Genomic DNA, 12,736 nt, shown 5'->3' with positions numbered 1-12,736 from the left:
ATGATTGGCCGTGTGGTGCATTCCAGAATTGCAAGTAGTTCAGATCATTGAGAGGAAAGGGTATTGTGGGAGAAAAGAGGTTGAAGAAATAAGCAGGGGCCGGAGGGAGAGGCTGTTCAGTGCGAGTCCAAACACTGAAGGTGGCCATAGATTGACTGTAAGCGGAAACTATGCTGAGCAATTTTATGTTCTTGGAAAGATCACTCTGATAAAAACATAGAGAATGCACTGGAAGTAAGCCAGACTGAAAGCAGAATGGTCCCAACGAGAAGTGCTAGTGGGCCACGTTAAGGCAGAAGCAGTCGGAATGCACGTGAGGCTGTGACTCTTCCACAAGGTTTTACACAGGTAGGAAGGATAAAGCTCGATGAGAAGCTGAAGGAAACGGAGACTTTAGGTGAGAGATAATAGTTTTTATTCTACAAGTGGTAGCAAAGCAAAGTCATCTAAGAATTCAAGGTATTTTTTTGAGGTTATTAAGTAATAACACATATTTTTATTTGTTGTATTGGATTGCTGTCCCAAATCAAAAAGAAGGCATGCTCTCTCTTTGGAATGAGTTCTGTTGTATATTAGAAATTATAATATATGTTATATATTTTTATATTTTGTTCTAATGTATCATGATGTACACAGAGCAAATAATGTACCCCACTAAAAAATCCTGTTCTGAATAACTCAGCACTCGGTTTCACTGACCACTTTGTTCTTCTGTTCTCCTTTAAGACTGGACTTAAAGTGTCTACATGCTAATGTAAACATGTGCAGTGCAATTCTGACAAGTGTGGCTTTTTTGGCAAAATTGATTTTTGAATATATAATTATTCTAAAGGCTGAAAGTTGTTGTCTGGCTTACCTAGATCTTTGACTGTCCTTACCAACTTTTTAAGATCTCTCTCTAAAACTGGCATCACTTGACAATCATTAGTATGATTCAGAATGAATATTACCCACATCCGGAACCAATTACCGAGGATGCATAATTTATTTTACCTTTTTTAAAAAACATTTTTCATTTTTCATAGATGGATTCAAATTCTAGCCTGAGTAGATATAATTATCAATTATAGTGCGTAGAATGTCCCACTTATTAAAAGATTGACCCAATGTGTTTTCAGATAGTGAACATAGCAGCAGCATATTGCAAAAACGCAGGGAAGAGTCCTTCAATGGTGAACTCAGCTTATTATAAGATATAACAAATGAATGTGTATTTAACTGCAGCATTTACCAAAAATAAGCTGTGTCTATTTTAAGCTGCCAGGAAGCTACCTATTCTAGGGTAACTAAATGTTTATTTTGTAGGTAAAACCTAATTTTACTTTTTAAAACATTAACTACCATGTATTCTTAGGTAATTAGGAGATAGTCATGAAATGCAGTCAAAACCACCATTTCCTTGCAGCAACTCTGAAAAATACTATGGAGTTTCCTCAAAAAGTTAAAAATAGAACTACCCCACGATGCAGGAATTGCACTACTAGGTATTTACCCAAAGAATACAGATACACACACACACACACACACACACACACACACACACACACACACACACGGACTATTACTCAGCCATAAAAACAAATGAAATCTTGCCACTTGAAACAGCGTGGATGGAGTTAGAGAACATTACACTAAGCGAAATAAGTTAGTCAGATGGGGCGCTGGGGTGGCTCAGTCGGTTATGCGTCTGCCTTCGGCTCAGGTCATGATCTCAGGAGCCCAGGATCAAGCCAGTGTTCTACTCCCTGCTCAGCAGGAGCCTGCTTCTCCCTCTGCCCCTCCCCCCACTCGTGTTCTCTCTCTCTCTCTCTCTCTCTTTCTCAAATAAATAAAAATATTTTAAAAAAATTAAGTCAGTCAGAGAAAGACAAATACCATATGATTTCACTCATATGTGGAATTTGAGAAACAAAAGAAACGAGCAAAGGGAATACAAAGAGAGAGAGGCAAACCAAGAAACAGACTCTTAACTATAGAGAACAAACTGATGGTCTCCAGAAAGGGGAGGGGATGGGTGAAATAGGTGATGGGGCTTAAGGAGGGCTCTTGTGATGAGCACTGGGGATTGTATGGAAGTGTCGAAGCACTAAATTGTCTACCTGAAACTAATATTACACTGTATGTCATCTAACTTTAATTTAAGTAAAAACTTTAAAAACGCCATTTCTTCCACAGTTGTTTAAGTAAAGAAATTGTCTGATGCTCAGTGATAGTTTAAACAGAAACACAGATTAACATTTATATGTGTATCTGTATTAGTTGGAGTTCAAACACTGTATGTTAGAGTTACTCCCTACGTCAGTTGTTCACTTATACACAACGTGTAACATCAGGACTTGCACCCTCGTCCATTTGCAGAATATCCTATTTCATCTCAGCAGTTTAAAGAGATCAGATAGTTGCACCTGATATGTCTAACTGCTGCCATGACATAGAACTTTTTTGAACTCCAGATAAAAATGCTTTGAAATTTAAACAAAGATGGAAATCATCTTTTTGCCCTATTTTGCCATCTTTTTATCTTTATCTACAAGCTATCTGATCCCAGTAAAATCTTTTCATTTGTTCTACAGAACCATAGTAGGTAGATGTTTTTTTTCTAACAGAAAATGAGAGGAGTCTTAACGTTCTATTAAATTTTTTCTCCAGCCCTTTATTTTTTAAATTTTATTTAAAATCAGTTAATTAACATATAGTGTATTATTAGTTTCAGAGGTAGAGTTTAGTGATTCATCAGTTGCATAGAACACCCAGTGCTCATTACATCACGTGCTCTCCTTAATGTCCATCACTCTGTTACCCCATCCTTCCAGCCCCTCCCCTCCAGCAACCCTCAGTTTGTTTCCTATGGTTAAGAGTCTCTTACAGTTTGTCTCCCTCTCTGATTTCGTCGTCTTTTATTTTTCCCAACGTTCCCCTTTGTTCATCTGTGTTGTTTCTTAAATTCTACATATGAGTGAAATCATATGATAATTATCTTTCTCTGATTGACTTATTTCACTTAGCATAATACCCTCCAGTTCCATCTATGTCATTGCACATGGTAAGATTTCAATTTTTTGATGACCGAGTAATATTCCATTATACATGCACGCACACGCACGCACACACACACACACACACCACATCTCCTCGATCCATTCATCTGTCAGTGGACATTGGGCTCTTTCCATAGTTTGGCTATTATGGACATTGCTGCTATAAACATTGGAGTGCACATGCCCCTTCGAATTACTGTGTGTGTATCATTTGTATAAATACCTAGTAGTGCAGTTATCTCCAGCCCTTTAGATGACTACAGCCCCAGCTAATAACTTGATTGTGACCTTATGAGAAATCCTGGGCCAGAACCATCAGGCTAAGCCACTCCCAAAGTTCTAACCCACAAAAACTGTGCTGTATTAAATGTTTCTTGTTTTGAGCCACAGTTCTAGGGTAATTTATTTTGCAGGAGGAGATAACTGATAGAAGCGCCCACATAGCTGAAAATTTCCCTTCAGGTTTCTCCTTAAAGGGCACTTTATCACACGGGCCTATCTTGACCACTGCATGTAAAATAGACGTGTTCAATCCTATTACTCCTTATTTCCTTTATCCTTCTTTAGTTTTCTTTAGAGCACTTACCTCGTCTTGACATATTGTGTGTATTTTTTTCATTCGTTTCTTTGTATTTCCCACTAGAATGTAAACTTCATGAGAGCAGAGACTTTCACTACTGTGTTCATTACCCTAACCTCAGCACTTAAAATAGTACATGGCATATAATAGGCACTCAATAGATACTTGATGAGTGAATGAATGGGCTAAATTGAAAAAGCATCCCACTTGACTCTCAACTTCTTTTTTTTTTTAAGATTTTATTTATTTATTTGACAGAGATAGAGACAGCCAGTGAGAGAGGGAACACAAGCAGGGTCAGTGGGAGAGGAAGAAGCAGGTTCCCAGCAGAGAAGCCTGATGTGGGGCTTGATCCCAGAACGCTGGGATCACGCCCTGAGCCGAAGGCAGACGCTTAACGACTGCACCACCCAGGCGCCCCAACTCTCAACTTCTATCCCCACTTCATCCCTCCGTTGCCTACCTCCACCTTTAGAATGACCTCCACTGGCTTTAGAAGACAGAGTAACACTAAGTGAACCAGTCAGAAAAGGTTTTATAGCAGAAGTAGAAAAGCTAGAAACTCTTGGACAGGATGTTGGTATGTTTAGTAACAATGGTCATTCAAGTTTGAAGTGGAGAATATGCATCAGGAGGTAGTGAGAGCACGAGTGGAGGGATAAGCTAAGAGATGTGATAAGATATTAACCCTAGTGTAAAAAGTATAGATTTTGACAATGGGAGGGCTCCACGTAGTTTCGACAAAGTGAAAAGTTAGAGAAGAGTAGTTAATACTCAAAGCGGTGGTTTAAGAAAGTATCACCAGCTTGAAAAATGGTTCTCTTTGCATTCTCCGTGAACAGTTCATGGCCTTTAGACTGAATGGATAGAGTGATGGGTGAATGGGTAAATGGATGGATAGAAGTTTGGATGGATGGGTGGGTGCCTGGAGTACATGAAGGAAAAAAATGGGGGCAAGCAAACTAAACCAGAAATATGAACGTAAAGTTGTAAATACCCCCCTAATGATGGAAGTAGTGGGGATGAAAAGAACTGGTCTATAACAAGGGAGGTAGAACATGGTTAAAAATAGAACTTATTAAAGTTAATGCCAAGATTTTGAGCTTTGTTGATTCAGAAACCGATCCTTCCTCTTAAAGAAATAAGAGGGACATGGCTTGTGTGTTTAAGGAGTAAAGAGAAGAAGCACAGGGAATATCATGGTCACCAGAATTATTTTTAAACCTTTATTCTGTGGATCCTGAAAATGTTTGCATTAGGGCCATATGAGCAACGGTGGCTGTGAGATCTTGGGAAGTCTGTTCATAAGAAAAATAACCAAACACTGGAGCTAGGAAATTTCTCCCGAAGCTTTAAGGAGATATTTTAGATACAAAGTGAGAGTGTACAATTGTATAATTCATTATTTGCTATCACTAAGAAGTTGCACAACCTAAAACTAAGACTAGATTCTCACAGATTTTACTTACTAATGGGTTAAAAAACAAACAAAAAAAAACCATAGTAGGCTATTGTAGGTAATTTTGGTTTCAAGCTTCAACAATTTTAAGCATGAAACCAAGCAGGCTGTCTACCATATATCTCATATAATCACTTCTTGAGCTAATGGCAAAATCCCCTTTTGTATTTTTTTACAGTCTTGTAACTGAAGGAAAGTTGTAGGATGAGAAGTCATCCTTTGGCCTCCCAAATAACTAAAAATGACTATATACCAATGTCTAATCAAATGAAAGTATAGTAAAGTGAAATCATTTTTAGTTTTTTAACATAAGGAAATCATATTTTCATCATCGAGTGAAGATTCATGATGCCAGTATATTGATCTTTTTAAATTTTTTTTTATTATATTATATTAGTCACCATACAGTACATCCCTGGTTTTTTATGTAAAGTTCGATGATTCGTTATTTGCATATAACACCCAGTGCACCATGCAATACGTGCCCTCCTTACTACCCATCCCCAGTCTATCCCATTCCCCCACCCCCTCCCCTCTGATTTTAGCTTAATTATAGAAATGTTTTAAAACTTTAATTAAAGGGAATGGGGAAATATGAAATATGGGCAGAGTGAATACAGCTATTTAGGTGGCCTTGGGATATTTTAAAGTGCTAGAGTGCTAAGCTCAAACAATATTTAGATCCAGCTAGAGTTAAGTACCCTTTGGTAATTAGACAACCACAGGATGGAAAAGCACGGGCCCATTTCATGTAATCAGTCAAATCACTTCTAATTTGATTTCTCATTCCTTATTTTCTGTCCTTTAGTTAATTCGTATTGATAAATAAGAAAGTAGCAGGGAAAAAAACAGGCTTTAAAAAAGTAGAAGTGTGTGGTTGGACAACAGCCAGCTCACACAGATTGATCAATGAAGAGAAAATAATTTCTTTAAAAAAGTGAATTTTATAATTTTTAGTTTAGAGTTTCATCTCAAATTCAGTGAGATCTTTTCCCAAGACCAGATTGCACCTTTTCTTCTTTTAATCCTTTCCAGCATCGTCCGTTTGCTTTGCTCCTAATAGACGTGGAGAGACAAGCTGTCTTGGACAAAGTTCCTTAATTTGGAATGTACAACCTATGTCAATGTAACAGAATTAGTTAAGACTATTTACTAGGTTTTCTGGATTTTTCTAGAGATATGGGATAATGGATGAAGGATTTATTTTTAAGGATTACGTTAAATGATTAACAAGTATGAGTAATTATCATTATTGCCCAGTAGGGCAAGAATACGATGTTAGACTTGTTTGGGGAGTGTGCATGTGTACCCTTGTCTGCCTAAGAGTATGTGTGCACAGGATATGCAGCTGTGAGATACAAATATGGATTCTAAGTTGAACATAAACAGAAAAAAAGATTAGATTTGCTTAACACAGCATATGTCAGCTATGATTCCTCTTTCTCTGCAAGGGCTATGCTTATGTATTTCCTGTATTTTATTTTATTTTACTTTTTAAAGATTTATGTATTTATTTTTAGAGAGATAGAGAAAGAGGAAGAGAGTCAGCATGAGCAGAGGGAGAGGAAGAGGGAGAGAATCTTTCAAGCAGACTCCCCGCCCAGCATGGAGCCTGATGTGGGGCTCAATCCCACAATCCAAGAGTTGGAAGCCCGACCAACTGAGCCACCTGGGCACCCCTATTTCATTTAAATTGACAAGCACCTGCTCCATGGACCCCTCAGAGAGTGTGTATCTTGTCAATAGCATTCCTGGGAGCTTAGAGACCCAACTTGGCAGAAGTATAGAGAATGATGGACTAGACATGATTTCAGATAACACAGGCTTCTGCCTGAGTTGCTTGCCCAAATCTAGATTTCTGACATTAATACAATTTCTGTCCTATTTCTAAAGGAAAGGAGATAGATAGCAAAGTACCAAGTTCTTAGCAATATTTCAATGGAAAATGGGAACTTGAGATAGTAGGAAGTAAAGAAAACCTTTATAAAGCTTCTTTCTTTTAATCTATGAAGGTCTTCTGTGTAGATATAAAAGAGTTTATATTAAGTTAGAATTTTAGACCAGATTCTACACCGATATAAAATTTTATTTTTAATTATCATAAATGTAAATTCAGTTTTTCTCTCTCTGTCTCTCTTTTGGTATGTCCGTCTGTCTCTCTCCTCTCTGTGTCTCTCTCCCTCCTCTTTCTCTTTATAGAAGTTCATTAAAGAAAAGATTCTATTCCTGCTGGAGAGTCATTCAGTGACTGTTGTCCTTATATAGAACGAGCATATTTGCCTAGAGACAGCCCTACATACAGCTTATTTCTATTCAATTTATATAAGCGACCACAATGCATTTTTTCTTGATTTTCAGGGATTTTAAATTCACTAAAAACATATAAAATATATTAGTAATGTCAACTTTCTCAGGTGTACATTACCTAAGAAAAATTTGCCTGAAGAATATACTACAAAGAAAGAATATTGATTTCAAAACAAAACAACAACAAAAAAAACAACGATGAGTGGTTAGGCAGACCTTTATTTTAAAGTTGCATTATGTTTCCTTTCCCTTCCTCTGTAAAATAACAGGTATTGTAGAGAAGTTTTAAGACCTTTAAGAAAGGTATTAGAAGGTTTATGTTTGAGCTTTAATAGGGCAAATGCCATCTGTTTCTACAATTTGTAACATTTTATTATTAACAACGCTAGAAGAAGGAAGCAGTCTATTTCAGTGGCGAGGACAGATTTCTGTCCATCTGTGCCCGCGTTGCCGCATGCCACTTGCGCTTTCGATCTGCGTAGCTCTGAGCCAATGTTGATGCCAGGGCGAGGTCAAGAGGTGGAGAAGCCTATCAGCACAGTCTGTCTCTAATGGGATGACAGCCCCACACTGGTGTTTCGAGCCCCACCCTGAGGCACTCATTCTGCTGGGCCTCAGAGCGGGGCCTGCCGTACTATCATCTCAAAGGAAAATGTTAACTTTAAACATTTAAAAATATCAGACAAAGAACTTAATCTTTTACGTGTCTCTCGTTAATGTCAGATCTCTTATTAAGGCGGGCTCGTTTCTCAACATTAAAAAATGCATAGAGTTCTGTGGTGATTTTTCTTACTTTTTTCCAGTTTCTTAGTACCTGCATTGAGTTGGGGGGGAATGGGAATGGGAATCCACGTGAAATTCTATTTTGTTGCAAGATAGCTGGGAAAAAAGCATGCAGTGGGTTAAGACTGACTTTCGAGACTTTGAAATGTTGCATGTTAATATTAAATACCTCTTCTTCTTCTTCTTTTTTTTTTTTTTTTTGAGAATCTTCGTATGTAGGATCTCTAAATGTGTGCTTTTTTTTTTTTTTTTTTTTTTTTTTTTTTTTCTTTTTCCAAAAAGTGCCTATCAGATTGTCGTGGAGGAGTTGCACCCACACCGAACCAAGAGAGAAGCTGGAGCAATGGAATGCTACCAGGTCCCTGTTACATACCAAAATGCCCTGAGCGGGGGTGCGCCATACTACTTTGCTGCAGAACTGCCCCCAGGGAATCTTCCGGAACCTGCCCCATTCACAGTGGGTGACAATAGGACCTATCAGGGCTTTTGGAACCCTCCTTTGGCTCCACGCAAAGGATACAACATCTATTTCCAGGCAATGAGCAGTGTGGAGAAGGTGAGCTTCCTCCAAAATTTGCTTTTTCCCTGCTCTGAGGAAAAGCTGCAGTTGAATTTTATAAATACTCAGTAGCATTTGTCAGGGGAAAAAAAAAAAGAAAGAAGAGGGAAAAAACACACCCGTGTGTAGGGGGTGTTGTTTCTGTTCCCAACAGTGTGCACAGTTTTGGGCGGACTGTCGGGCTGAGGCTCCGCGCCCGTTCCATTGCACGGGATTCCTGTTTCCAAATAACTGCTTCTCCTCGAGCCTTCTTCAGGGAAGCCCCCAAGAACAATTGTGAGCAAAGTGATTTGAAAAGGTGGGTGTGCTGCTGCTAGGACTCTAGCCCCAGTAAATACCGGGCATTGTTCTGTCTTCTTCGCTCAGTGGTGGCATGCTTCAGAAGATTAAATTTACTGCAGGATAAACAGAATGCGTGTTCCCCAGCAGGCTAATAAACCCTTATAAACTTTGCAGAGGGTACAAGCCAAATAGTAAATAACAAGTAACAATCCTCTGATTACAAAGTAATCGGGTGCCTGTGGTATATCTGACAGAACCTGAGCAGAAGGCTGCCTGGAGATGGCGGGATGCTGAGCCATTAGAGAAGTCTGTTTTCCATTTCCCCACTTGCCCCTCCTTTTCCCATTTTTGACACAGTTGTTTTTGAGCACTGCTGCTGATCCCAAATGAATATTGAAGAGGAAGAGACAACAGGAAGATAGAAACTACCGGTGGTTCCATATGGGGGGAAATAACCTGGCCTTTCATGCCTCATGCTGTTCTCTTTGATTTTCTTTCCTAAAACTTATTTAATTTTTTTTTCAGAGAGGGATAGGAAAAAGAAAGTCAAGAATAGAAAACTCCCACAATTTAAATCCAGTAGAAGACTGACATTGTGGGGTACTTGTAGCTATATAGGAAATTTCTGGGTTTGGGTAATTGAGTCCCTGAGGGGGGTTCCTGGGAGATGTTGTGAAATGGGTGATATCCAGTTGGAATAGTCATACCTTGAAATAGTTAAGTTGAAAGACATAATTCTGCAGGGGTCATGAGAACTTAGGGGTATTGACTGGCCACTGTCTAATGAAAACTCTGTCCTTCTGCTTACCTATATTCATTTGCCAGTATATGGCAAAGAAAAATGTCACAGCATCTTCTAGGACGTACTCCAAAGCCACGGGCTGCCCATGGTTGAAAACATTATTCTCGTCTCCTTTCTAGTTTATTTGTACATAAGTGGGAGCCTTTAGAGGCAAGTTGGCTGCCCGCTTCCCACATGCCCATCTTTCCACATCACCGGTACAACGGGGCTGCTCAAAAAAGAAGACCATGGAAGTAGCATAGCGGTAGAAAACAGCTCTGCATTTGGGTATTCATCTTTAGACATGTGAGCGATTCCAAATTAACTTTCGTTCCTGGGTCTGTGGTGTAAGAGGAGTGTTAATGAATGTCTGTTACTTATAAAGGATTATCTCTGGCACTCTTTAAGAGCCTTGATATGAATGTTCTCTTCTAATTGTTAATATATCTACATGTGGTTTAATCAAAGCACAGAGTAGCAACAATTTATCTCAAGGTTATCTTGGCAAATATTTTCAGAATGGATGTGGTTCCTACCAGCAGAGGCTGGAAATCCTGATAGAATTAACAGCAATTGCTTTTAGCGAATCAGAATCCCTTTGGGCCTTTGTGGGAATGTGAAACAATCTCTTAGAGCGGACTGTAAAGGCCTCAAGTCACAATTAAATAATAGAACGCAAAGTTTTATTTTTAACTACTAATTCTCCCTCAGTGCTTTGTTTTGTATAATTAAGAGAAAATGATAAACTCTTGGCTTGTCAATATATAGAACCACTCAAGATGGAGTTACAAACACATCCTAAAAACAGATAGCCTTTGTTATGTTCACAGACTTTACCATCTTTTCCAACCTCTTTCAAAGCTATGAACTGAAGGAACTAAGTCCTGGAGGTGTGTGGTGTGGGCCTAGAAGTGCATTTCCCCATGTAGTGCCACACCACAACATTAAAAAAAAAAAAAAAAAAAAAAAGGAAAAGAAAAGAAAACAAAAAAGAGCCTGAATAATCTTGGTCCTTTCCCATTTCAACTTCTCCTTCCTCGATTCCATCTGTCTAGCAAGAATAGGAAAACAGTCCCAATGAGAAATATTTGACCCCTAACAGCAAAATTTTAAAAAGGAAAAAAAGCGAACAGATAAATCCTACTGTAACTGTGATGCGACTTTTGGATGATTTCTCTCTACCATCCTTTTGCTGGGTAGTCGTGCTGGGATCCACGTGAGAGCGTGGGATGTGCAGCTTTGGTCTGAGTCTAAGAGCTGTGTGGTGACAATGAAGTTGGTGTCTGGGTCTGATTTGTATAAGCTTTGCAAACACATTTTTCTTTCTAATTGTTTAGAAAGTACGATAAATGCAAATCCAGTGCTTTTGCTCTTTGTCCCAGACAAGATAGCCTGTTTCACTATGAGATGAAAACAGACACCTGAATTTTTAGAAAATACTGAAACGTTTTTAAAAGTTCTCACTTCAGATTTTTAAAAGATCTCTCTGAGGATACATTTTAAAAATAAAAAAGTTTCCTTGATATTGCAATTCTGCTCTTCATAAACCTAATTTATAACCCGGGATTATGAAATAGGAAACATTGTCTATACACTGACTGTTCTCTTTCATGTTTCACTCCATCAGGAAACTAAAACCCAGTGTGTACGAATTGCTACAAAAGGTAAGAGGTTTGCCTTTTTTTTTTTTTTTTCCTTGAGATTCCATTCGCCTGCTTTCTAAAATGAAAGAGCTTTGTTCCCTGCTTCAGGGCTAATTAAATGTGGCACCTCTATTACAGAGTATTTGTAGTAGGGCCCAGTTAAACTGCCAGCCAACTTCTCTGACTCACTTGGGTGTCTTTAACACCTAATGGGGTGCTACTTTCCTTCCTCTAGTAGTTGACCGGAGGAATCCTGTTATGAGGATAGGAAGGATTTAGAAAACCTTAGAAGGGCTTATTTCTGCCATTTAGTGTCTGAAAGGTCTTATGCTGCTGATCAACCAATATATTAGGAAAAGCTCAGCAATATCAGCTCAAAATAGCAAGCTGCTTGTTTAAAAACCTCAGTTACTTTCTGTGGTAGACAATCAGACATAAATAGGAACTGAGCTAGTCTGTGCATATGTAAGAGCAGAGATGTGGCGACTGCTCCTTATCTTCCCGAGTCATGCAATTCAGTTGAAGCTATTTTACCTTTTTTTTTAAATTGTTTTAATCCAGTTGATGCCAAGAAATTAGATCTGTGATGGCTGATGACCAGGGTAATCCTGCTGACATTGCATATTATAGCTTATTTGCCTAGTTTCTTTAGGGGGAAACGTTCTCATCTTTGAATGAGTATTTGGAGTTCAGGTGTGAGAAAGTTTCCTGCATTCACTATGTTTATAATCCTTCATTTGAGAGTTCTTTGTGCCAACAAGAGAGAGAGCTATTTGGTGTATTCTAGCAAAAGAAACAGGAAAAAGCTGTCCCCATGCAGACGTGGGACTCCGCAGAGGGTTGGTGCTCTGGGTAGTTTCTGCCAAAATTAGTATTAAACCCACATTCATGAGCAGGAGTTGATTCATTTGGGGTAGAAATGAATGGCCATATTCTGTTTGTGCTGGCATCTTTCCTTTCATCATTTTTCTCCATTTAATCATCAATCTGCTCAATTAAGCATTTGTGTTTTACTCATGATTTGTAAAGGCAATAAAGAAAGACTTTTCCCTGGACTCATGAGGAGTAATAAAAAAGCTTCGCAGAAGAGGAAAAAAAATCCACCTTTTTTCAATTCAAATACTAAGATTGATCATTAAGGCAATCCTTAATGAAGGGTAAGAGAAAATATATACAGATATGTCTGATGTATAGGCATTTATTTTATTTTAAAAGCTTAGCTTCTAGATCAAAAAATTAGAGTTGAAATTTTTAGAAGATAATGGCAGAAGGCATTTAGATATATATCACCTATGCTTTTCCAG

At 38.4% G+C, this 12,736-nt stretch overlaps 1 protein-coding gene across 2 annotated transcripts in view; it reads left to right on the top strand.

The window, feature by feature from the left end:
- The window catches only part of PTPRK (protein tyrosine phosphatase receptor type K), a 540,066-nt gene that overhangs the window by 434,176 nt on the left and 93,154 nt on the right, over positions 1 to 12,736 (top strand). For both annotated transcript variants that reach the window (XM_040627788.1, XM_008691238.2), the window contains exons 12-13: positions 8,450 to 8,723; positions 11,417 to 11,453. In XM_040627788.1, coding sequence (XP_040483722.1) covers positions 8,450 to 8,723; positions 11,417 to 11,453 — 311 coding nt within the window. The remainder of the gene's footprint in view (positions 1 to 8,449; positions 8,724 to 11,416; positions 11,454 to 12,736) is intronic.

This window comes from Ursus maritimus, unplaced genomic scaffold (genome assembly GCF_017311325.1).
Source record: "Ursus maritimus isolate PB19 unplaced genomic scaffold, ASM1731132v1 scaffold_13, whole genome shotgun sequence".
In the NCBI taxonomy this organism is placed as follows: Eukaryota; Metazoa; Chordata; class Mammalia; order Carnivora; family Ursidae; genus Ursus; species Ursus maritimus.
Note: the sequence above shows the minus strand (reverse complement) of the source record. Positions and strands in the feature narration are given on the sequence as shown.